This window comes from Mycothermus thermophilus (genome assembly GCF_041956435.1).
Source record: "Mycothermus thermophilus strain CBS 625.91 unplaced genomic scaffold VTJ04scaffold_1, whole genome shotgun sequence".
Taxonomy (NCBI): Eukaryota; Fungi; Ascomycota; class Sordariomycetes; order Sordariales; family Chaetomiaceae; genus Mycothermus; species Mycothermus thermophilus.
Genome location: NW_027191427.1, coordinates 1161618 through 1185404, shown reverse-complemented (window position 1 = coordinate 1185404; position 23787 = coordinate 1161618). Strand labels below are relative to the sequence as shown.

The 23787-nt window shown below is 56.5% G+C and overlaps 9 protein-coding genes across 9 annotated transcripts; 4 read left to right on the top strand and 5 right to left on the bottom strand.

The window, feature by feature from the left end:
• Window positions 1–27: 27 nt before the first annotated feature.
• Window positions 28–825, top strand: VTJ04DRAFT_418 (uncharacterized protein; the record flags this gene model as incomplete). The annotated part of the gene is made up of 1 exon (XM_069362161.1): window positions 28–825. The coding sequence occupies one exon, from the start codon at window positions 28–30 to the stop codon at window positions 823–825; it is 798 nt and encodes a 265-aa protein (XP_069223028.1).
• A 471-nt stretch (window positions 826–1296) lies between these two features.
• On the bottom strand, window positions 1297–4071 carry VTJ04DRAFT_417 (uncharacterized protein; the record flags this gene model as incomplete). The annotated part of the gene is made up of 1 exon (XM_069362150.1): window positions 1297–4071. The coding sequence occupies one exon, from the start codon at window positions 4069–4071 to the stop codon at window positions 1297–1299; it is 2775 nt and encodes a 924-aa protein (XP_069223027.1).
• A 543-nt stretch (window positions 4072–4614) lies between these two features.
• On the top strand, window positions 4615–5799 carry VTJ04DRAFT_416 (uncharacterized protein; the record flags this gene model as incomplete). Its single annotated transcript, XM_069362139.1, has 2 exons — window positions 4615–4738; window positions 4802–5799. The coding sequence occupies 2 exons, from the start codon at window positions 4615–4617 to the stop codon at window positions 5797–5799; spliced, it is 1122 nt and encodes a 373-aa protein (XP_069223026.1).
• A 171-nt stretch (window positions 5800–5970) lies between these two features.
• On the bottom strand, window positions 5971–7221 carry VTJ04DRAFT_415 (uncharacterized protein; the record flags this gene model as incomplete). Its single annotated transcript, XM_069362128.1, has 2 exons — window positions 5971–7022; window positions 7095–7221. The coding sequence occupies 2 exons, from the start codon at window positions 7219–7221 to the stop codon at window positions 5971–5973; spliced, it is 1179 nt and encodes a 392-aa protein (XP_069223025.1).
• Window positions 7222–7586: 365 nt separating this feature from the next.
• On the top strand, window positions 7587–8392 carry VTJ04DRAFT_414 (mitochondrial 54S ribosomal protein bL19m; the record flags this gene model as incomplete). The annotated part of the gene is made up of 2 exons (XM_069362117.1): window positions 7587–7734; window positions 7809–8392. The coding sequence occupies 2 exons, from the start codon at window positions 7587–7589 to the stop codon at window positions 8390–8392; spliced, it is 732 nt and encodes a 243-aa protein (XP_069223024.1).
• Window positions 8393–9471: 1079 nt separating this feature from the next.
• On the bottom strand, window positions 9472–12865 carry VTJ04DRAFT_413 (uncharacterized protein; the record flags this gene model as incomplete). The annotated part of the gene is made up of 5 exons (XM_069362106.1): window positions 9472–9536; window positions 9670–10592; window positions 10716–11456; window positions 12221–12248; window positions 12580–12865. 5 exons carry the CDS (start codon window positions 12863–12865, stop codon window positions 9472–9474), a joined length of 2043 nt encoding a protein of 680 aa, XP_069223023.1.
• Window positions 12866–13099: 234 nt separating this feature from the next.
• VTJ04DRAFT_412 (uncharacterized protein) lies at window positions 13100–13468 on the bottom strand (the record flags this gene model as incomplete). Its single annotated transcript, XM_069362095.1, has 1 exon — window positions 13100–13468. One exon carries the CDS (start codon window positions 13466–13468, stop codon window positions 13100–13102), a length of 369 nt encoding a protein of 122 aa, XP_069223022.1.
• Window positions 13469–17099: 3631 nt separating this feature from the next.
• Window positions 17100–20057, top strand: VTJ04DRAFT_411 (uncharacterized protein; the record flags this gene model as incomplete). Its single annotated transcript, XM_069362084.1, has 3 exons — window positions 17100–17196; window positions 17268–18943; window positions 19005–20057. 3 exons carry the CDS (start codon window positions 17100–17102, stop codon window positions 20055–20057), a joined length of 2826 nt encoding a protein of 941 aa, XP_069223021.1.
• Window positions 20058–21042: 985 nt separating this feature from the next.
• Window positions 21043–23631, bottom strand: VTJ04DRAFT_410 (uncharacterized protein; the record flags this gene model as incomplete). Its single annotated transcript, XM_069362073.1, has 1 exon — window positions 21043–23631. One exon carries the CDS (start codon window positions 23629–23631, stop codon window positions 21043–21045), a length of 2589 nt encoding a protein of 862 aa, XP_069223020.1.
• Window positions 23632–23787: the final 156 nt, after the last annotated feature.

Below are 23787 nucleotides of genomic sequence, written 5' to 3'. Positions count from 1 at the left end.
ATATATCTTCTCCGGAACCTTCTGCGGATGACCCGACGGCGTCGGCGGGACAAAACAACAACTCCCCGCCCCAATGGACAGTCGGCAGCGTCAACCTCCTCCGCCGCCGCCTCCAGGCCAGCCAGAGGCTGCACGCCATGCTGGTCGCCGAACGGGCGCGCACGGCGGCGGCTGTTGAACGAAGTGCGCAGGCTGGTCGGGCCGCTGCCAGGAACAGTGGGTATCAAACCCGAACAACCGACACCAACCTCCCCCTCCCCGTCCTCCAACAACCAACAACAACAACAACAACAACAAACCCAACAACCCCCGCTCTCCTTCCTCCACAACAAAGGCGACCTCACCGCCTCCGACGCCTCCACGCCCCTCACCACCACCACCGCCTTCTCCCTCTCGCAGCTGCAAGCCCTCCGCGATCTCTCAACCACACTACGCAGTTTTATGCCCCGCCTGCAAAACATCACCACCACCGCTTCTGATGACGACGACGAAGATGACGAATACGACTCCGAATCCGGCAAGAAGACAAAGTCCTGGCGCAGGCAGCGTCTCGAATACGTCGAGTCGGCGACGCGCAGGTATCTCGAGAACGTGCGCGCCGGCGGCGGGGATGATGATGGCGCCGAGGGCGAGTGGCTGGCGACGACGGGAGGGAAACGAGCGGTGGCGAGGGTCGAGGTGGAAGGTTTGGAGACTGTTGTTGGGTTGCTTGGAGCGTCGGTTGGGGGGAATAATGGGAAGGATAACAATCAGAGTAATAGGAATAATGGTGGAGGGGCGCATGGGACGGGGGCGGAGGAGGGGGATAGGATGGATGAGTCGTAGGAGGGAGTGGGTGGGATTGACTGTTGAATGTATGGTCAGTTTCTCTTGACGTTTGCCGACTAGGTCGGGCAGGTGATGGGAAAGGGTTTCTTCTCGGCGTTCACGGGTTGGGGGCGTTTTGCAATACTATCGCAGGTAAAAGGGTCAATTATTCATGATACCACCTCCGTCAACGTGGGTTGAAGACTACCTGATGAGAATCAAGTCTTGGGCCATGGGTCATACGCCAAATTTATTACTGTTCTCTCGGTGAAGCATGTCAGAAGGCAGATCAGTCCCAATAAGTATATGGATCTACCTTGGGGCATTGCGTTGCATTAACACTCCCCTCTCAAACCCTAGTCCGTCCATCCTCGTAGAAGAACCCATTCCCCCGTTGGCACGTCTTCACATCGCATACAATGTGGTGCATCACTTAATTATATTCCGTTTACCGATACCAGCCCGACAGTAATAATAACATCAATCCCACTAAGCACCACCGCTCCCAGCCGGTGGAACAGGTGTTGTCGGAGCGGGATTCGCAACCGCAGGACCCGCCGGCGGAGCCTCATTATCATCAATCGGCACCAGCCGCGCCTCAGCCACGAAAGCGGCGGGAGGAGCAACCACGGGAGGAGGAACGGCGGCAGCCGGAGGAAGAGCAGCAGAGGCAAGAGGCGGAGGAGGAGGAGGAGGAGGAGGAGGAGGAGGAACAGGGAGATTCCCCACCTTCTCCTCAGTCTTGACCACCCCTCCTATTCCTTCTCCTCCTCCAGCCGCCGGTGGAGGAGCACTAGCAGGAGCAGCGTCATCGACTGGCACAAAAACCGGCTCCGCAGGCTTCTCTTTTCCCTCCTCCGTAGCAACAACAGCAGGAGCCGGAGGAGCCGGAGGAGCTGGAGCAGGAGCAGGAGCAGCCGGAGCAGGTGCGGCAGGCACACCCTCCTCCCCGCCCTTTGTCTCCGGTACCGTCTCAGGAACCGGAACCGCCTTGCTAGGATCCAAAAACCACTCCGGCACTCCCTTGGCCGCATAATCCCCCCTCCCCACCCAGGCGCCCAGCAAACGACTCCACTTGTAATCGCCGCGCACGACGCGCTGGATCTCGCGGTAGGCGTAGGCGTTTGCGTAGGGCAGGCCTGTCTTGGGGTCGCGGTAGCGGGCGGGCTGGTTGGTGATGACGCAGAGCGGTGGGTGGGCGGGCTTCGCGAGGCGGTTCATCTTGCGCCCGAACAGGATTTGCGCCTGGACCTGCTTGTCTTTGATGGCTTGCTCGTCAAAGTTTTGGAGGATGATGCAGCTGCGGGTGACCTTGCCCTCGCGGGGTGGGTCGGAGGAGGTGGCGGTGGTGGCTGGGGCGGCAAAGTCCTGGGGAGGGCCGGAGGCTGGCTGGGGTTGAGGTTGGGAGGGTTGGGCTGTTGCTTGTGGCGGTTGAGGTTGTGTAGAAGACGGCTGCGTCTGTGGTTGTGGAGGTTGAGTCTGGGGTTGTTCCGTTTGTGTTAACGTTTGTGTTTGCGTTTGCGTTTGTGTTGACGTCTGCGTTGGCGCTTGCGGATGCAGTGGCTGCCCTTGCGGTAGTTGAGAGCCAGCAATAGTCGGAGGTAATGGAGGAGGCGGCACGAGGGTGGATGGCGTTGGTATGGAGGCTGGCGGCGGCGGCGGCATTGTTGATTGGGGAACAGGTGGAGGTAGAGGCACGGCAGATGTCGGCTGGGATGAAGCAACCGCGGAGCCGGTAGATGGGGGAGCGGAGAGAGGCGAAGGTGAGGGGGCCGTATTTGGAGCTGCGAGGAAAGGTTTTGGTCCTGAAGGATGCATCGGTAGTCCTGACATGGGCATTTGTCCCATCACAGAAGAGGCCCCGGCAGGAGGGGCAAGAACAGGTGCCGCCAGGACGCCGGAGCTATTCCGTTGGGCATCCGGCGGCGGTGGTGGAATCGGAGGAGGGGCCATTGGAGCTGGATTTAGGATCGCCGGAGCTGCAGCGGGGGCGGGGGCGGGGCCGTGTTCCGGCATTGGTTGCGGTGCTGGACTGGGGATTGTGGCTTGACCCGGCGTTTGTCCCGGGCTAGGTACCGGCGCAGACTCTCCTGTCCCTGATACCCCTGGGACCTCTGATTCTGGTGGAACTGGTGGAGGAGCGGGAGCAGGGGGCGCCGCGCTGTCTAGCACTGGCTTCTCGGGTTGTTCCGCCTTGACCTCGGGCGGCCCGGTCGCTTTCGTCGCGTTTTGTGCGTCCGGAGCCGTTGGCGACGCAGCCTCGGCCTCGGCCTCCTTCGCCGCCAGAGCTGCTGCTGCCGATTGCCGCTTCCTCCTTGGAGCCTTCTCCTCCATCGATACCAAGTTCCCAACATGCTTGGCCTGACCTTCTTGAAGCTCCTGAATTCCGCTCCAGAATGTGACGACGGGGCCATCCAACTTCCGACTGTGCAGGGCCGCAATCTTCCTCAAGCGTTCCTCCTCCCGTTGCTTCTCGGCCTCCTCCCACCGGTTCAAGCTCTTGGCGTTGCGTTTTTCGGTGATGGCAGCCTCGGCGAGTCGTTCGGCCTGGGTCATTGGGGGCTTCTTGGTAGCCTCTAATTGTTTTGCCTTTTTCTCCATCCTCTCGAGTTGCTTCCGTCGCCGGATTTCGTCCGACACCATCTTCTGATGGAGCTGCTGCTTGCTCAGCTTGGTGGTTTGACGTTCCGAAGCTCGGGTCGGCATGTCGGCGGGAGACGGTAGCCAGCTGAGACGCTCCGATTTCTTCTTGGGCCGTGGAGGCCGAGGAGCAGGCTGTTCGATGCGAACCTTCTTGCGGAAGCGTGCGGGGATGGCTTCCTGGGCCTTCTTGCGCTTCCGCTCGGCGGCGCGCCTCTCGCGTTCCTGGCGCTCAAGTTCTTTTTCACCTTCCAATTCATCTCCTTGCTCCTCTTTATCCTCGTCGTCCGAGGACGAATCCATCTGCACATCTGAAGGGTCCTCGGGTGCATCATCCGTGAATCCGGCGTCGTTTTCGTCTTCAGCAAAGAGCAGCTCGAGTTCTGAATCGGAGGCGGCAGGTTCTTCGTTTGCGAGCAGGGACTTCATGCGATTTCCGGCGGTGGAGCGTCGGGCGCGCGATGTAGCGAGCCATTCCACCTGCGGGGGCTCCTCATCGCTGTTGTCGTTGCCGCCATTTTTGCCGTTTTCCTTGCCGTCATCGTCGCTTGAAGTGCTGGACAGATCCGACAGATCGTCGAGAGACGACAAAGGCGACTTGGGCTCGTCGTCTGGGGCTGCCATAGCGCTCTGCTGTTAGGATGAGAGCGCAGATAAAGGGGCCGACATGGGATGGCGTGGGGTTGGGGTTGGTGATGGTTCGAACGCGTTGTTGCACTGGACAAAATGCGATGCAGCTTCCAGAATGTCGAAGCACGTTGCATGTCAAAAGCGAAATGTTGGAGAACGCGACATTGCGTAACGCAGCTGCCATGCATTACGGTACCGTACACGTTACGTGTTTTGGAAATTTACCGGTGGTGGGCCGGACCCGGCGCTGTGTCTCCGGACCCACCAAACTCAAACAAGCTTAGCGTCCGATTGCGCAATCGGCAAGTGGGACGGGACGAGCGGGACCGAGACCCGATGCTGCCGTTCCTGCCGTTCGTTGAAATGCCCCACGCCCCCGGTCCATCCGTTACACGTTACACAGCGCCTTCTTTAAAAGAAACAGGTAACACCCCGACGGCGACATCGGCCAGCATTGGCAAACACCTACACCTGCCTTGGGTAGCCAAGACAGACACAGCATAAGCCACGAGGCAAGACAAGAAAACCACTGCAAAAATGTTCGCCCGCACCTTCGCGACAAGCGCCAGGCGTCTGGCCGGCGTCGCCGCCGCCGCCGAACCGTCACAAAAACTCATCGCGGTGGCCAAGGCTCAGGGGATTGCCAAGGGGTTGACCGGAGGTGAGGAGAGAACCCCAAGAATAACCAATTTCACCATCAAGTTCTAACATTCATTTTTCCCAGCCATCGGCAACACCCCTCTGATCCGCCTCAACAAGATCTCCGAGCAAACCGGCTGCGAAGTCCTGGGCAAAGCCGAGTTCATGAACCCCGGCGGCTCCGTCAAAGACCGCGCGGCGCTGTACGTCGTCCTCGACGCCGAAGAGCGCGGTCTCCTCCGGCCGGGCGGCACCGTGGTCGAAGGCACGGCCGGCAACACGGGCATCGGGCTGGCCCACGTCTGCCGCAGCCGGGGTTACAAACTGGTCATCTACATGCCCAACACGCAGTCCCAAGGCAAGATCGACCTCCTCCGGCTGCTCGGCGCCGAGGTCTACCCCGTGCCCGCCGTACCGTTCGAGGACCCGCAAAACTACAACCACCAGGCCCGTCGCCACGCCGAGAGCCTCGACAACGCCGTCTGGACCAACCAGTTCGACAACACGGCCAACCGGCGCGCGCACATCGAAACCACCGGCCCGGAAATCTGGCACCAGACGGGCGGCAAGGTTGACGCCTTCACCTGCGCCACCGGCACCGCCGGCACCTTGGCCGGGACGACCCGCTACCTGAAAGAAATCTCGGGCGGCCGCGTCAAGAGCTTCCTCGCTGACCCGCCGGGTAGCGTGCTGCACGCTTACATCAGCTCGGGCGGCAAGCTGTTGCAGCGCAGCGGGTCGAGCATCACTGAGGGCATCGGGCAGGGGCGCATCACCGACAACCTCAAGCCGGATCTGGAGCTGATCGACGGGTCGCTGCACATCAGCGACGAGAAGAGCATCGAGATGGTCTACCGCTGCCTGGACGAGGAGGGGCTGTACCTGGGTGCGAGCTCGGCGTTGAACGTTGTCGCGGCCAAGGAGGTGGCAGAGAAGCTTGGAAAGGGGCATACCGTCGTGACGATTCTCGCAGACGGTGCGTACAGGTATGCGGATCGGTTGTTCTCCAAGAAGTGGCTCGAGTCGAAGGGGTTGTTGGGAGCGATTCCGGAGCATCTGAAGAAGTATATTGTGCTTCCATAGAGGAGGCAGTACAAAAGCCCGGGCTGGGTTGGCTGGCGTTGGGTTGGTTGGGCGGTTATTTTGCATCATGCGCTTTTTTTGAATACAAGGGTGGTATACACATCAAGACATCTAAATTGTACATGCTCCTCGTTTTCCCCATGTCTATCACCCCTAACCCATTCTAACACTTCACTCCTCATCCTCCCATTCCCCCGCCTCGCGGTTATACAAAGCATTGTACATCTGCTCTCCCAACCCGCCCTTCTTCAGCTCAGGCGAATTCAACGCTGCCTTGACCTCCTCTTCCACCTTATCCGCCCGGTTCTGCAACTGCATCGCCAGCGCCGGATCCACCACCTGCGTCGCGAGCGTCAACCCGTTCAACACGGGCGCCCCAATGAACAGATACATGCTGCGGTTGAGCATGTACGCCATCTTGTCCGGGTTCAGATACGCTTCGTCGGGCTGCAGGTCCAGCAGGCCCTTATCCTCAGGCCACACAGACACCAAGTCCGCCGCGTACTTGCCAACTGAGCCGTTCTCGTCGTCCTTGCCGCCGCGGTGGTGCACGGCCAGCGCGGCGGCCATGTGCAGCCTGGCAGCAAGGATCTGAGGGTCGCGGTGGAAGGGGAAGGCACACCGCGTTTCCTCCAACGGCTCGTGCACGTCCTGGTACCCCTCGAGGGTCTCGATGATGTGGTTGACGCGGCGCAGGGCCGTCTTGGTGTCGCCCGCCTTGAACCCCCGGCGGATGGCCGGCCATTGGATCCACGCCAGCAGCGAGTTGATCAGCTCGGACCGGTTCAGGTAGAAATCCGTGTCCTCGGCGTTCTGAATGCACTCGAAGACGACCTCGAGGTTGCCGCTCTGCGCGGCCTTGCGGACGATCAGGGGGAAGATGGTGGGCGGGAGCTTGCGGTTGGCGCGCACGCAGCCTTCCAGCAGCGGGCGGATGTTGCGGAAGTCGTCGGGCGTTTGCATGCTCTTGATGGCGGTCTGGAGGACCTTGCGCGTGCTGGGGATGTCGGTCACCTGGTTGATGTAGCGGAATTTGTGCACCACGCCGTCGATTTCGATGGTGACGGGGTCATTGACGAGGTATTGTTTCGCGCGGGGGTTGTAGATGCGGCGGCGTTGGTCGGGGGAGAGGTAAGTCGGGAGGATCACCTTGTACCGGAATTCCTCGAGGAGGGAGGAGAGTTCAGGAGTGGACGAGGGCCTGAAGGTGATGATGTTTTTTGCTGGGCAGGCAGGTGTTAGTACCTATATGAACTCAGCTGCTTTTTCTCTTTTTCTTCCATCTGTGGACATACCTTGACGTGACTGGCTCGTTGAGAAAAACTGTTGCCGGGCGGCTGTCCCGCCATTTATTAATAGTGGGAGCCATGTCCTGCCGCCCGCCGCCCGTGCGGCGGTGCTGGACGCTGTTGTCAGGAACATAGTTGAGGTGGGAGGTGGAGGGGTTGTGGTGTTTTCCAGCACCAAGACTTGACTTTTCTCAACATCAAACTCAAGGTTCGGCTCGTCGCCAGCGACCTCGAGCGTTGCAGCAATGCAGCCTCCGATTGGTGGGGTGGAAATTTTAGCGGGGCACCTTTCCGGCCCCACCGTAGCAATTGGGCCGGAGCCATTGGCTCGGGGCCGGTCGGCGCCAAGACTTGGACGTTCAAGGTTTCTCGGAGCATCAACATCAACGACGCCGCACACCACCACATCTTGTCCGGCCGTTCGGTGGACCAGCCAATCCTCGACTTACTAGTTGGACTTTTCCTACCAACCTCCCTCCGGGGCCGTCAGAGACCATCATGAACGTTGCCCCGTTGGTGAGGCGGCCCTTGGGCTGTCTCAAGGCGACTCTCCGGCAGACGAGGCATCAGAGGCTGCTCGTCCGGCAAATGGCGACCGAAGCCTCCCAGACCGCCTCGGAACAACGCCCACCAGAACTTAACTTCTGTAAGCCTTCATTATCCCTCTACCCCCGGCTTTTAAGCGGCGAAGAAACTAACCCCCCCCTCCCCTTCACACAGACGCCATCCCCGACCGCAAGCGCAACACCATCCGCACCGCCTTCGCCGTCTACCCGCGAAGCACCGCCGCGGGGAAGGAGGTCAAGCCGCCGCCGACCAACGTCCTCGACGCCCTACACGAGGCGCAGATCAAGAAGCTCGACCCCAACGGCGTGCGCACGGCCATGTTCTCGCGCACCTCCCCCGAGGCCGTCAAGCCGGGCGACGTGCTCATGATCACGCACCGGCGCGGCGGCGAGCCGTTCGCCGGCGTGGTCATGTCGATCCGGCGGCGCGGTGTCGACACGGCGGTGCTGCTGCGCAACCACCTGCGCGGCACGGGCGTCGAGATGTGGTTCAAGATCTACAACAAGAACGTGGCCGGCATCGATATCATCAAGCGCGCGCCCAAGCGCGCGAGGAGGGCCCGGCTTACCTATCTCCGCAAGCCCAAGCATGATGTCGGCAGCATGGAGGCGCTGGTGTTTGAGTGGAAGAGGACGCGCAAGGTGTTTTCGACGAAGCCGAGTAGCGCTGCCGCTGCTGGTGCGGGGCAGAAGAAGGGGAAGGGTAAGGAGGGGGCCGGGAAGGAGAAAAAGAAATGAGGGGGATATGCTGCTGAGGTTGAAAATGGGGATGTGTTGGTGAACGCCATGATTGGCGATGTACTTTTGCATGTCATGTATAGAAACTATGCTATGATTCAACTTGACCTTGAGTTCCACAGCTCGGCGGGACCATTATCTCCACCCTCCACATCAGTTCTCATATGAGCCAGGGAATTCAGGCACTTTCCGTAGTACATCGAGGCACGGGTTAGGACTTCTGGCCGGTTTGGGTTCATCATGGTGAAAAAGGTTAGCATATGAAAACCGAGTTTTGCTTGGGCTATATAAATCTGTCTATGTGCGTGTACGCCAGAGTCCTAGCATCATTTCCAACAGCGACCAAAGCGATGAAGCACAGTTCGAACCAAGGGCAACCTTTTGCAGTTGAATATTGCCTACCTGAAGTGTACCACCTCCAGAAACAGTGAAAGAATGCTAACCTGGCAGCTCAGCCGGTTCGTCCTGGGTTCCAATCCTCGGCACTCCCATGGCTGCTTGTTCATGATCCCCTGCCCCCTCTCGTTCCTCCTCACTCTCCATCATTGCTTCTTCATGACCGTCTTCCGTCTCTTCTTCCTCTTCAACGGCCGTACCTGTGGTTTCATCACTATCTCTGGCTCTCCTGAACTCAGCGAAACCATCACAATAAAAGTCGATCTCCTCTCGCGTCAGGCCGTGTCTTTCTGCTTCAAAATGGCGTTTCAAGAGGCGTGGAGAACAAAATATTCTCTCCCTCGAGGTCTTGCCTTTGCGGCAAAAATAACACGCCCAGTGGCGCAAACGGCCGGGTTGAATTTCAACTGATCCAGTAACGGCTTCCTTGTCAGAGTATCCCCAATCCTCGTCATCGCTGTCGTCGTTGAAGTGGTCGACTTCATTGCTGCGGTGAGATTGGATGGGTCCGGGAGTTCGAGGTTGGCATAACCGCTCATACTTGTCCAATAGATACTGGAGTTCCGGGTGTCGTCTGTTCATGACAGCAAAATGCAATGCTGTTCTCTGGCTGCAATCAGCTGCTTCTAAATTGACGTGTGCTCCGTCGACCAAGTATCTCAGAATAGGCAAACCGTGTGATGTCAGGAGAGCAAGGTGCAGCGGTCGGCGCCCTTCCACATCTTGTGCTTCTCTGTCTGCACCCGCCCTAATAAGGACCTTGACGGCAACGTCTCGTCCCCTCCTCACGGCTATATGAACGAGGGTCCAACCTTCGGGAGCCGTTTTGAATGTCATGTCTGCGCCGTTCTCGAGGAGGTACGATGCAGTTGAATACTGACAATTCTGCACAGCAAGGTAGAGTGGTCGTATGTTGTTAAGTCCTGTTGCATTGACGTCTGCGTGGTCGCTGATGAGGAGCTTGACGACAGCAGAGTCATAGTGCCTGAATGCAGCGATATGTAAAGGCGTCCAAAACTTGTCGTTGGTCTTTGCGTTTCTATAAGCACCATTGCGAAGGAGAAGTTGGGCCATGGCTGCGTTGTCATGGAATGCAGCGAGATGTAGCGGTGTCGAGCCCTCGTTGTTCCTTGCGTCTACTGGCGCGTGCTTGGTGATGAGTAACGTAGCCAACGCTAAGTTCCCCTGGTCGGCGGCGACGTGGAGCGGTGTCCAACCGCCGTTGGTATATGCGTGTACGTCCGCGCCCTGGTTGATGAGAAACGTAGTGATAGCTTCGTTGCCTTTTCTGACAGCAAGATGCAGGGGCGTCCAACCTCTGCTCGTCTTTGCGTGAACTATGTCTGCACCGGCACTTCGGACGAGAGTCTCGACAAGATCAAGCTGGGTCCAGGATCCTCCTGTGTTCATTGTGATAGCATAGTGCAGCGGAGATAGCCCATAGATATCTTGAAGGTGAGCGTTGGCGCCGGCATCAACCAAGACGTTGGCAACATTACCATCGCCCCAAGCAGCCGCGAAATGTAATGGTGTGAGCCCCTCGAAATCCCGGGCATTGACATCTGCACCATTCCGGACAAGTGCCCGGAGGATCGTCAGCGACATAGTTCCCTTGGAGGCAGCGTAATGCAAAGGAGTGCGGCCGCGGAGATCCACTGCGTTGATGGCCGCACCCTTTTTCATCAGGAACTCCACCACAGCGGCATCGATGCTGAGGGTGGCATAGTGGAATGGTGTCCAGTCGAGGACGTCTTTTTCATTGACCTTTCCATCTGTCCAGTCGAGGTGGCTCAGCCCAGAAGTCCTGGAAGACCATGACCGAACTGCGTAGTGGCGTTCCGTGAAGCTTAGAATATAGTTCGGTGTTACAAGTGGATCAGTCCTAGGGACGAGTGGAAAATCCCAATGGCGGCTCTGAGCCGCGTACAATCCCATGAGAGACTTCAACTCGTCAGGTGAGGTGTCGTGTTTGAGGGAGGACAATACCTCAAGCCTCAAGTTCTTCAGGGAGTCGAAGTGGTTATCATCAGTGAAAAGGGAGTTTTGCTCCATAACCTCCAGGAAGCATTGGAGGGAGTTGAGCCACTCCATTAAGAACGCGATGGCCCGGATACGGATGTAACTCCCCGGTGGTGAGACACGGGCGTGTCCAAAAAGCCAGAGGTATATATCTGCGGCTTCTTTCCACTGCCCTTGCTGTTCGCATTGCTTGGCCTTTTCATGTGCCAAATGGATGACAACGTTAGGTTGTGGTAGCTTGTTTTTCAGGCTTAGTGGAGGAATGATGAGGTGATAAATGGTCTCCAAATCCCCAAGTCCTGTTTCTTCAATATCCTTCACCAGCTTGGAAAGGTTGGTGTTATGCAGTGTGAAGTTCTGCCACGCCAAATCGGTGCCGATGTCGTCTTCCTCGACAGTCCGGAGCTCTGTTCTCTCGCTGAACGGCTTTGCCATGGTATTTGCCACGGACCACATGAAGACGGTGAACAAATGCTGTGCGTAAAACAATTTCAACGGAGCTTGCGACATGATGCCGAGGAGACTAGCGTTTTGATGATCTTCCGGGCCCATGGATTGGTATCCCAGAGGTCCTTTTGAGTTGGCAGCATCGACAAAGCCCACAGTTCGATGTTTCTCGACCAGCAGTCGAGGACCTGCCATTTGGTTCCTGTATTTCAACAGCATCAGCCGAGGCCTCGACTGCCGTGCCCACCAGTGAAGATCCCTCCAAAGAACATCAGAACGGGGACCTAGAATCTGGAGGCCATGCCTGGCCAGCTGCCCCTTGCTTCGCAACCACTCGTCTCCGTGGATCGTGGTCCGATATGCCTGCCGATGTTCGGGTGCCATCTCTTTGTGATGTACTGAGTAAAGCCATAACGAGAGTACAGCTTCAAGTTCATCGGCAAAGGCTTTCCAGCTTCCATTTTTCAACACCACCCGAAAAGGGATCCATTGGGGGGATGAATTTGAAGGATTTGTAGCTGGAAGAAACCATCTGAACTCTTTGCCTTCGAATTGCCGTTCATTGAAGATGGCTTTCATTACCAATTCAATCGCCCGTGCCAAGACGACAGCTTCTGAAGCTGCCTGTCCTGGCCAGAAGGCCAACTTTCCGAGTTCCGTCCTAATCCTCACCGCTTCATGGGCCCTTGATTGTATGGGAAGCTCCTGATTTGTAGTCCACTCCGGAAGCTTCATTTTGCTCAAGATTTGAACGGCATCGATGGTCCAGCCCCGGTCTCCGCAGTGGAAGTTTTTGTAAGATGGTGTTCTTTTGTTGTATGTCAGTTCGACTCTCTGGGGCTTTGTTAAAGACTTGGTGTCTTCGTCCCGATCCACGTCGTTCCATGGCGCATTGTCGGGGTTTGCGAGGTTCAAGGCCAGCCAGTCCAGTTCATGCTCGCGAACCAGAGGCATCCCTTTCGGTACCTTTGCCAGATGACGGCGAACAGCAGATCTGATAACGGTCATAGCAAGTATAGCGCCAAGCTGAGCAACTGATACAGACCAGTGAAGAGCCCGGAGACCGGTAAATTGCGTCACAAACCCCAGGAGGCTGGTAATTGTGCCAATAACGGTCTTCATTCCGCGTGGATCGATTGGCAGAGCAGACTCCTCGTCAAAAGCTTGGTCCGCTCGTCGCGAGATTGTGAGTTGAGGTAGTGTTGTTTCTGGAAATACAGCAAACGATTCGAAGGACTGATCGTTCACAGTACCGTATTTCTGGAGCCAGACGAGTTGAACCTCCATATCCCTGCGGAGAGGTCGATATCTTGTTTCCACCGTACTGCTTTCGATGACGTGGGCGCAAAGTAGTATCCCGGACACCAAGACCAGCGTGCCGATTGCGGTGCAGAGAAATCCATAGTCCTCGACAAGGTTTCCATCTTTGAACCACCGGAAGTAGTAGGTAATTATCCCCGCGTAGACAAGGACGCCAAGCTGGAGTACGATTCCAATGATGGCTGCCACATAGAGCTCTCCTCTGCCTGCTTTTCCGTGAAGATTGAGTGTAAGGTTCGGGGAGTTGGCTTGGGTATTTCGGAAAACGGCGAGCGGGTATTTGGATCCCATTCTGAGTCGACCGGTTTTGGCTTCCTCTTGACCATTTGAGCACTGGCAAGTCTCAGGGCCTTGTTGCTCATCAAGCCCCGTTGTACTGGCAGAAAGGTCACGGTAAAATGACATGTGTAAGTTGTTATACCGGCTGCCGAAGATTCGTTCACGAATTCCTGGACCTGATGGGATGGATGGTCAGAGCGAGGAATGAGGCTTTCGTTCTAGCACAGGGAAACTTACTGTGTTTCCTCATGCCGAGCGCTGTTTGACGATGCAAGGCTGGGATTCAACATCCCAGCGGTCACTCCACACAGCATCGCTGAGCGGCATGATGGGCATCTTGTCCCGAGTCTCCTTCATGAAGACATGAGTCTCACTTCTTGCCTTCTTCTGTTTGGGGGTCAGGATGACGAACTCGCGAATTGACCCTTGGCCCATGACCCTCACAATCTGGTCGCCTTTCCAGAGCTCACACACTTCGTCTGAGGTCGACGACATCAGCTCTGCTTCAACAACAGCGCGGCTCTCTCTGGCTCTTCCAATGACAGCCTTAAGCCATGATGGGCCTCCTACTCGAATCGCCCCAACGATGATAGTGATTACACCTAGAGGGGCCATGGCGAGAATAATGTTGTCGGCCCATCCCGTTGACTGGCTTATAAACTGTGTTGTCACTCTCTCGCCGAATAACGCAAGTATGCTTAATTGAGACGAAGGTTAGCAGGTCCCTTATAAAGAAAACCAGGATGTCGAGAGGAAACATACGGAGCCAAATCCGTGAAGAGGTTGTTGGAAAAGTCGTCCCCAGCGTCTCCTGCGGAAACGTGCCCAACAATGCAGGCTCCGATGATGAGCGACCGCCAGATACCCGAGTCCCTCATCGTGGTCTGGACATTGCGATGCACTCCTGCTCAAACGTAGGTACTTTATGTCCCAGAAGCAAACAAGTGGTGATGGTGATTGGACCGCGTTGTTGGGTTGGGCAATACTCAGAAACTTTCAAGAAATGGTCAAAGCCCGGTATTCCAGGTTTCGAGACATCTCGGATTCTGGAAGAAGTGGAAAAGGTTGAGATCGCGGTTCCGCTGGCCATCGTCCATTAGGTACTACACAGTACATTGGCGAAAAATCCGCAGCCTTGTCGTCCTGACCACAACTTCCTCACGTTCGGCCCGGAGAGGCCGCCGAGAGTCTAGCTGCCTAAACAGCAACCAATCACGCCCTCTGGATGCACTCCGTACATCCTTCAGGGCAAGAGCGACATTCGCGGCGAGGCGAGCCTTGTGCGCATGCATGCTCCGGCATGCATCTGTCACTTCCGGGTTAGATATATTTGTTGGAGGATACGTCATGTTCTCATCAACACAGCCACAAAATCATTCAGCTGGCCTTCTCTCTCCGCTAGACATGAATACACTTTTATTTGACAGGGCCCCGTGAACGGTGGCTTGTTGGGCGATTTTGAGGAGGTAAATTGTACAAGATTTTCCGGATCCAGGTACAGGCATCATTATCCTATCGGCAAGATACTGGAGGTCGTCGTCGGAGGTATTTTGTCAGGTTTATCGACAGTAGGAAGTTCCTGGTTTCCGTCTGTTGCAATGGATGGCTCCCTAGAGCTCAGACGATTACTGTATACGTACAACAAAGCCGGACATCGGAACACGTGCTCTGGGTAGGAGGCGCATGGCGTTCCGTTGTACGGCCCCAGGTACCGAGGTCGGTGCCTGTCAAGTCCTCCCGTCGGGCGGGGGTTCGGCAAGGGGACCCACATCTCCGGTACCCGCACTCCGGCCCGGTCCGGGGTCCGGGGTTGACATAATATCTGGGGTTTTGCATCAAACACGGGAGCTCCTGTCTTAACATCGGGACATCTCGCCTGGACAAACACAAGCGCACGTCTCCCTGCGGCGCTTTGCACCGATTGCTAGCCGGGACATCAACAATCACTACAACCGTGCTTGCACTCGCAGCTTTGGCAACACGAATCGGTACCAGGCAGGCCGTCGCACTGAGGATTTATTTTTTCGATATTGGTCTTACCCAACGTATTTCCTGTGAGTCGATTGACCTTGATAACGTTGCTCTGAGTCTGGCAACGAAAAGGTCGATAAGCTCTCCTTTCCCTCAGTGCCGTGTTCCTTAGAATAGAACCATAGGTATAACTCGATTCGGGCTGGGAGGGTATCACCAGGTTTAAGAATCAAAGATCCTGTGTCACGTTGCGCTCAGTGCTCTTATCAGCTCTAATGTGACGCAATGCGAAGAGACAGGTGAACTAGTCGCCGGTTTTCGAAAGAGAACCATGGCTGGAGGCTGTTTGTGTGCGGTTGGCAGAATCTTAATCAGTGTCCCAAAGCGCGGCATAATCTCTTGGGCGTACGGCATCAGGATGAGGAGGATCCGATGCCGGATCGTGTTGCGGCGATGTGGTGTAAGTACATGGAGGTTCCAGATTTCTTGAGCTTATCTTGCTTCAAGTTGTTCTCTTGCTTACCTATCTTTGACCTCTGCATCTTGTTCCCAATCTGGAACTTCTGACCTGTTCACCGCTTCATCCTGTTTCCCTTTTTGTGTACTACTCCTTTTTATTTGTCTTCTTGGTAACCCAAAGCTTGTCCGGCACAACACAACCTGGAATTTTTGATCTTTCAAACTCATCAGGAAAGTCAGTACGCGAAGTTGGACAGCGGAATACTGTCGGAGCCGCGGCATCGGGCGCACAACCATCATCTCACCACTATGACGATTGCACAGCTCGTGGTTTGTGTTTGTGCGATCATGTTGTTTCAAAGATATCAAGTTACCGGGACTAAACAGACTATGCCACCACGGCATAAGTGTGGCTGATGTTACCTTCTGACAGCGAATCTGAACTTCAGCGACAGCTCCGATTCCTCCCCGACGGCAAACCCAAACAAAAACCTTCTCGTGACAAACGGGAACAATCGGTTGGCAACGGCAACGCTTTTCACGGAATCCAGCCCAGGCTACTACTGGTTACATAACGGTTTATCAATCCCAGTTTGTCACGGAACCGGATCTCGAGATGTACATACATAAAGAGTGATGTATGTACTTAGCAGGTACTGGCTGCTCTCTCGCGGGGTAAAGGACCTGATGATGAGGCCTCCGATGTCCCTACTTAAAGGATCAAATCGCGACTCTATCAAGTTGCTCGGGTCCTGCATAATGCCGTCTCATCAGCAGCATCAGCAAAAGACCGGAATGGCGGTCACTTGCCTCCAAGGAAGGGACGGTATCACCGTTCCTGTGGTCAAAAAGTGTCAAACCGCCGCCACACGTGCTTTCGCGGCGAGGCGTCTGTGGGAAGCAGCGATCCTAGCAGGGGCTGTGAGCCGCCAGAGCGCCCAGGCTTTTGCCTCCGGTTAGCATGCATGGCCAAGCCTTGGCCAGGGCTTGGCGAGATCCGCTTGCTCCTCTCTGGTTGGCCCGCGACTCGGATCTCGCTGGACAAAGCTCACACCCCCCCAGTACCCCGAGAATCCCACCCCTGCACAACTGTCTCCAAATATCATGGCTTTCCGGATCCATCTTTCAAGGTTTGAAAGGAGGCGGCGGAAGAAGACCAGCAATTACTTCAATCCACCGCCATCCAGGAGAGAAACGCTCAAAATAATATATCAGGTCGACCATCACACGACATCAGCAGTCATCCGGTTCTGTCATGATGCGATAAGACCGCAGAACACGTTTTGTCTTGAGTATTTCTTCGGCCGTGCTTGGATTGGTCCATCCACACAGCTACCAAGACAAACATCCTGGAACCCAGGCCTTTGACGGCTTTGACGGAGCTGACCACCTACATTTTACCTGACTCGAGCCTGGAAACATCTCGATAATCTTTCATACATCCGCATCTGAGCTTCTTTGACCTCGACCTCATCTATCACCACCTGCTTCACTTTACCGGTCCAGCTTCTCCTCTCCAGCTCGCCTTGCTCGAAACTCCCCTCTTTCTCCATCCTATCCTCTCGGCTTTAGGCGTCATGTTGGGCCTTTGCAGCAAGCACCTGTGATTCCTGCTTCTGCAGGAATTGGCAAAGGCATCGCGAAAACCAGGCCATGACGGCTTGTCCTGGATTCTGGAGCTTCTTTCTCTTGCCTTTGCTCCCTCCCCTCTGACCTTCGCACGCTTCACCAATCCCTGGGCCGCCTTCGGGACGGCCAATCGTTCCAAGCTTCGTTCCAAGTCGTTTCCTGGGATTAGGCTGTTGTCCAACGCAGCATGAATGGCCTCAAGGATTTGGCTGGCGCCGCAGTTGCGGCGTTGCGGCCGTCTCTGCTTTCCAAGCAGCCGCACTTCAACTTCATTACGGCTCACTGTGAGTCGCCCTTCTGTCTCTCCGTGGATGCTAGCTAGGCCACAACAAAGCTGACGGCTGGCGCTATCCAGATATATATATTGTTGCGATGGTCATCGTTGGGTCCATCATCTTCTTCTTGTCAGGCAGAAATAACATCGCCTTCATCGACGCCTTTTTCTTTGCCGCAGGCGCCAGCACCCAGGCTGGCTTGAACACGGTTGACGTCAATCTGCTCAATACTTTCCAGCAGGTAATCTTGTACCTGTGGCCTTTGCTTACGAACCCTATCACCATCAACACGTTCGTCGTCTGGCTGCGCCTGTACTGGTTCGAGAAGCGATTCGAGCATATCGCTAAGGAGGCTCGCATGCGGAGGGGCACGATATCCAAGTCCAAGATCCGGTCCAACCGCGTTGACGATGGAGACGTCGAGAAGGGCGTGAACGGTCGCAAAATCACGGTCATGCTCAATGGCAAACGGACGCGCATCAACAACGACGGAACCGTGCTGGGCGACGCGCATCCTGCCGCATCGTCAGGCCTGGATGCCCACTCCGAGACGGCGACATCGGGGGATTCATCCGCAAACCGACGGGCAGATATTCGCTTTGCTTCAACCGTTTCGAGGAGTGACAGCCTGGGCCCAATATCACTGAAGGACCCCGCTGGCACCTCGAACAGCTCAGCGGCAACTGTTGCTTCGCCCCACCAAAAACATATCGACCTTGTGGAACGCCAACGCAGGGGCGACGATGAGGTTTTGAGGATTCCCCACCCGAGGGATGTCGAGAGGGGAATGAGGCCAGAGCCTGTTCAGGAAGGCGATGAGGAGGAATCTGAGGCTGCTGATACACAGGTCGGTGACGACCTCGACACCGCTGGAGCCTTGGGAACTCTTACTCCGATCTGCGAAAGTCGCCACCAAGCCATCACCATCCAGGAACCTGATCGTCCGAGACTGCCGTCTGAGTCCTCTCTCGCCTCGGATTCCGACGGGCCAATCAAGCGCGCTGGCTCGGCCCTGAGGCCCATCTTCCTAGTGCCGGGATGGCTACGCCGGGGATGGAAGCGCGTGTTCTCGAAAGACGACGAGAAAGATGGCGATGGTCATTTTCGGGGGTTGAAAGGCAGACGGCCATCATTTCAAGCAATGCGGACCGCCTTCTCTCGCGACAAGGTTGAAGGAACGCCCTATCTCAGCTTCGAGCCCACCATCGGCCGCAACTCTGCATTCCCGAACTTGACCGAGGAACAGCGTGAAGAGCTCGGTGGCATAGAGTACCGGTCTCTCAAGACGTTGGCCTTTATCCTAGGTGTCTATTTCTGGGGATACATGGCTCTCGGCCTCGTTGGTCTCCTTCCATGGATTCTCAACACGCAGCCATGGGCAAGCGTCGTGGACAGCGCCGGCATCAGCAGGACATGGTGGGCATTCTTCACGTCTAGTTCGGCATTCATGGACCTGGGCTATACCTTGACCCCAGACAGCATGAACTCGTTCAACAGAGCCACCTGGCCGCTGTTGTTGATGAGCTTTCTCATCATCCTCGGCAACACCGGGTTCCCTATCATGCTTCGGTGCATGATCTGGGTATTCTCCCACCTTGTCCCGGTCCACTCGGGTATCTACGAGGAGTTGAGGTTCTTGCTCGATCATCCCCGTCGCTGTTTCACTTTGCTGTTTCCATCCGGCGCCACCTGGTGGCTCTTTGGCCTCTTGGTCATTATGAACGGACTCGATGTTATGTTCTTTATCGTCCTGGATGTAAGTTTGGCATTCGTTGCCCCCCTGGCTTGTTCGCAACAATATCTGACCTCCTTGACAGCTCCAAGCGAAGCCCGTCGTCAACCTACCTGCCGGGCTCAAGGTATTAAACGGTTTCTTCGAGGCCGCCTCAACACGGACTGCGGGCTTCTCTTGCGTCAACCTTGCAGAACTGCACCCGGCCGTGCAGTTTTCGTACATGGTCATGATGTACATTTCCGTCTTTCCCATCGCCATCTCCGTCCGTCGCACAAACGTCTACGAGGAGAAATCTTTGGGTATTTACCCTTCCGACGCCGACGATCAGGGCAGCAACAACGGACAGAGCGACCTCTCTTACGTTGGATCCCACTTGCGCCGGCAGCTCTCCTTCGACTTGTGGTACATCGTTCTCGGCTTCTTCATCCTCTGCATCGTCGAAGGCCCGAAGATCATGGACGGCAAGTTTACCCAATTCGCCATCCTCTTCGAGGTCGTCAGCGCCTACGGCACTGTGGGCATGTCGCTCGGCTACCCGGGCGTCAACGCCTCGCTGTGTTCCCAGTTCACCGTCGTCGGCAAACTCGTCCTCGTCGCTATGATGATCCGTGGTCGCCACCGTGGCCTGCCCTACGGCCTCGACCGCGCCATCCTCCTGCCGAGCGAAACTCTCAACGCCCACGAGGGCGCCGACGACTCGGAGCGCCTCTCCCGCCGCATCTCGCACGCCTCGGCTCCCCCGGGCATCGGCATCCCCATCACCGGCCGCAGCTACAGCTTCTCCACCCGCGGCGGCAGGAGCATCAGCCGCGACAGGGGAAACAGCATTTTCACGTCGCTGCTGCATCCGGGACCACCGATGCCGCCGATCCACCATCTGGATCCGAGAACTCGGTCCGAGATGGACCTGAACCTGCCGACGCGGAGGTCGACCGAGCCGATTGCGCCGAATATGAACAGGGAGGACGACTTGGCGGCGGAGGGCGTGCCGCCCGAGATGTCGGACCCGAATCTCCTGGCGCCCGAAACATCGCGGGTAACTAGGATCAGCTCGCGCAGGACGGAACCGGGGGTCACGAGGCGGTGGATCTCGCCCATGTTGAAGAGGACGCAGAGCTCTGCGCTGCCGGTGTGAAGTGACATCGGTCTCTGTTGGTTTGTTTTTGTATTTTTTTGATAATCGGGTAAAGCATATTGGATTGGACATACCTGGCGTCATGGGTGACAGGATTTTTCTTTGCCATGGGGAAGCGGGTTTGTTTTTGGGAAAGGCCGAGGAGTTGAAAGGCGTTGTTGATGATTGCTTTGTTTAAGGCGTTTCTATGAGTGGTTGTCATATCGAACAACAATGTTTGTATATAATTTCTTTACCCCACCACCCCTGAGTCCATTCTTGGTCATCGGGAAGCCCAAGGGGTTGCTTGAACCCGGAGATGGCAAAAAAGCATATCCAGATGGAGGATGGGCATTTTGCATAGGCCTCAGAGCACAAAGAGATAGAGAGATGGGGATTTACCTCGGAAAAGAAGAACCCTGGTCTGAAGGGATGTTGACTGACATTTAACACCGCACTGTTGCTTTTGGCAAAGATCGAGGTGAAATCATGTGCTTTATCATGGCAACAGTGGAGGGCTTCCATAGGAGCATAGGATACCAAGTTCAAGATAGAGATACACGAGTAGGCAAATCAGCAAGACATTGAACTATGTTCCGCAAAGGCAAGGCAAGATAGTGTGTTCATTCATTCTGACCCTGCCCGCGAAGGCAGGTGGTAGGTTTCCGAAGTCGACGAAAGCATCCCCTCTCTCTAATAAGTAAACCGCGTCTAGGCATTACACAAAACGATCACATGCCATGCCTGGCCAGGATCGAGTCCTCCCATTCATCTGAGCAGTAAAGCCTCATGGGCGTCCATGGCAGAAATCCCTCCTCTCTCAAGTTTGGGATGGGGAACAACAACCCCTCCTCGATAATCAGAACTTCCTCCTCTTCTTGGGAGGAAACGGAGAGAAGGCTTTGAAAGAAACCCAACCCACCCACACCAATAAGTCTCAACACAGCGCTGACTGACCAACCCCCACCACCCAGAACAAACAAAGCCGAGACCCGAGTCTCTTCCTTCACCCCGCCCTCGCCCGACTCTTCTCCTTCTCCCTCTGGATCTGTTTAAAGAACTTGCTCTGGCCGTCACCGCCGGCGCCCTTCTTCTTGGCGGCCTGCTTGAGCGCCTTGTTGGCCGCCTTGTTCTGCTCAATGTACGCCATGTCCTGGCCACCGGCCAACTCGCTCAGCGTGCCTGCTGTCCTGCGCACTCCTCCGCCACCACCATTCCCTGCCGCAGCGCTCTTCTTGGCCCTGCGACTCGGCTTGCCGAAGAGGTCGTCCGTTTCCAGGTCGTCCTCGGCGCCCTTTTCGTTGTCGACGAGCGTGCGCTGGAGCAGCTCCCGGCACTCCTGCGGCGTGGCGAAGGCGAGGTCGGGCGTCTTCTCGATGTTGGCCAGCTGCGTGATCACCTTGAAGGCGTAGCCCTGATCGACGAGGAAGGCTTGGCGCTTGGACGAGTAGTACATCTCCTGAGTGTCCTTGGAGACGAGGGAGTAGAAGAAGGCGTTGAAGCCCTCGTCGTTACGGCGCTTGGCCCGCAGGATGCGGCCCAGGCGTTGAGCCTCCTGACGACGGGAGCCGAAGTGCGACGAGATTTGGATGAGACAGGTGGCTTCGGGCAGGTCGAGCGAAGTGTCGCCGATCTTGGAGAGGAAGAGGGTGTTGACCTCGGGGTTGTGCTGGAAGTTCTCGAGCACCTGCATGCGCTCAGACTGGGATGTGCCGCCGTAGATGAAGACTTTCTTGAGCTTGAGGGCGTACTGGCGCAGCGAGTAGAGTTCGTCCGAAAAGACGATGATCTTGTCGCCGCGGGCTTCGTGGTAGTTGATCAAGTATTGGCAGGCCTGGAACTTGCGGGGGTTCATGGCGTAGAGGGTGCGTTTCATGCGGGCGTTGGCCTTGAGGTACTCGTCGTAAAACTCCGTAGGCATGGGACACCAGACCTCGGCGCACTGCACTTTGGCGATATGGCCCTGTTGCGACAGCTCCATCCAGTTGGCCTCGTACAGCTTGGGCCCGATGAGGAAGTTGAGGTGGGAAATCTTGTCGTCCTCACGAAGCAATGTCGCGGTGAGACCGAGCTTGGAGTGCGACTTGATAGACGAAATGACGCGGCGGAACATTTCCGCGGGCACGACGTGCACCTCGTCCAGCAGCATCAGACCCCATTCGCGCCCCTTGAGGAAGTCCATCATCTTCTTGGAATCGTGAGACCGCTCGCGGCTGTTGGTGACCATGGAGTAGGTGGTGACGATGATACCCGTGCTTCCTGAGAACTTGTTCTTGCTCTCAGCGGTGAAGACGGCGATATCGTCGGGGTTGATGTTGGACCACTTGAGGAATTCCTGGCGCCACTGAACGACCGACATGGAGCTGGTGCACAGAACGATGACGCCCTTCTTGATGGTGCAAGCGGCGGTGATGCCGACGAGGGTCTTGCCGGCACCGCACGGCAGCACAATGATACCACTCTTGGCGCGGCCGTTGCCAAACATCTTACTCAGGCTCTTCTCCTGGTACGGACGGATCTGGGTGTTGGGGCGCAGGTCAATCTCGAGGTTTGGATTTACGTCGTCATTGCGGAAGTCATATTCTTCGAGGATGGGGTAACCGATGTCAAGACAGCGCTTCTGGACCGTCTCGACATAGTCTTCGTTCACCTCGAACGAGTGAATTGCCTCCTTGTCGTCATCATCATCATCTTCATTCAAAGCGGCGAAAAGCTCTGCTTCTTTGGAGCCGTCGCCAGGAGCGCCGCCGGGCTTGTCGCCTCCCGCCTGACCTAGGTTTGCCTGATGGACACCAGCAGCGTTTTGCGTGCCTGGAATGACGAGGCCGCCCATTGTGGGAGCGGAGCTTGTGGTGAGTTTGTCGGACCCTTGGACGCGGAGGGGTCCAATGACGGGATCCTTGAGGAGGATTTGTAGCACCTCTGGATCGGCACTCTCTACGAAATACTTGTTATGCTTGAGGACAAGTTTGACCTTGCCGAAGCTGCGCGTGTGCTCCTCGATCTTCCTGCGAACGATGTCGGGCAGGGCGGTCTTGAGGAAGCGCTCCAAGGTGTTGATGATATCCTTGGGACGCAGACCAACCGACACGGCGGCGTACAAGCTGTGGGGCGTGAGGGCATACTCGTGCAGGAAGGTCGGCCGCGACTTGGGCTCGGCGATGGTGATGAGGAAATCGGTGGCCTGCTCAGCCAGGGGGTTGAAGCGTTCGAGCACGATGGTACAGCTGTCTGGATCTATCCACAATGGACGATTGCGATGGTCGGGCTTGAGCGGGAGGTGCGAGAAGTCGCGTTTCCGGAAGAAGGGCGTCGCGGCGTCGTATCTCCGAGGCCCCAAGTCATCATTACCCCCGAGACGCTTACCGCCGAGGGTGAACTTGCTGACGAACTCGTCGGCCTCTTTGGAGAGCAGCTCCTCGCGGCGCTTCTGCTCCTCCGACACATCGTCGTCGTCCAAGTCTTCGTCGCCATCCGACACGGCGGAGCTCTCGATACTACGGGGAGTCGCCGGGCCGGGAGTCGACATGGCTGACGTGCGTCCTGCTTTGGCCGCCGTGGCCTGGCCGGCGGGGGCCTTGCGCTTCGGCGGCATGATGAGGGAAGACGGCTGTTTGGCGGGTCAGGCTCGTTCGTAGTTCGGATTTCTCTTTCTTCTGCTTTGATTATCTCGAGTTGCCACCGGACCGCAGGCCGACAACGCCTGGTATTGTGCTCTTTTGAGTCTTGGAAAAGGTTATAATCCTCGCCG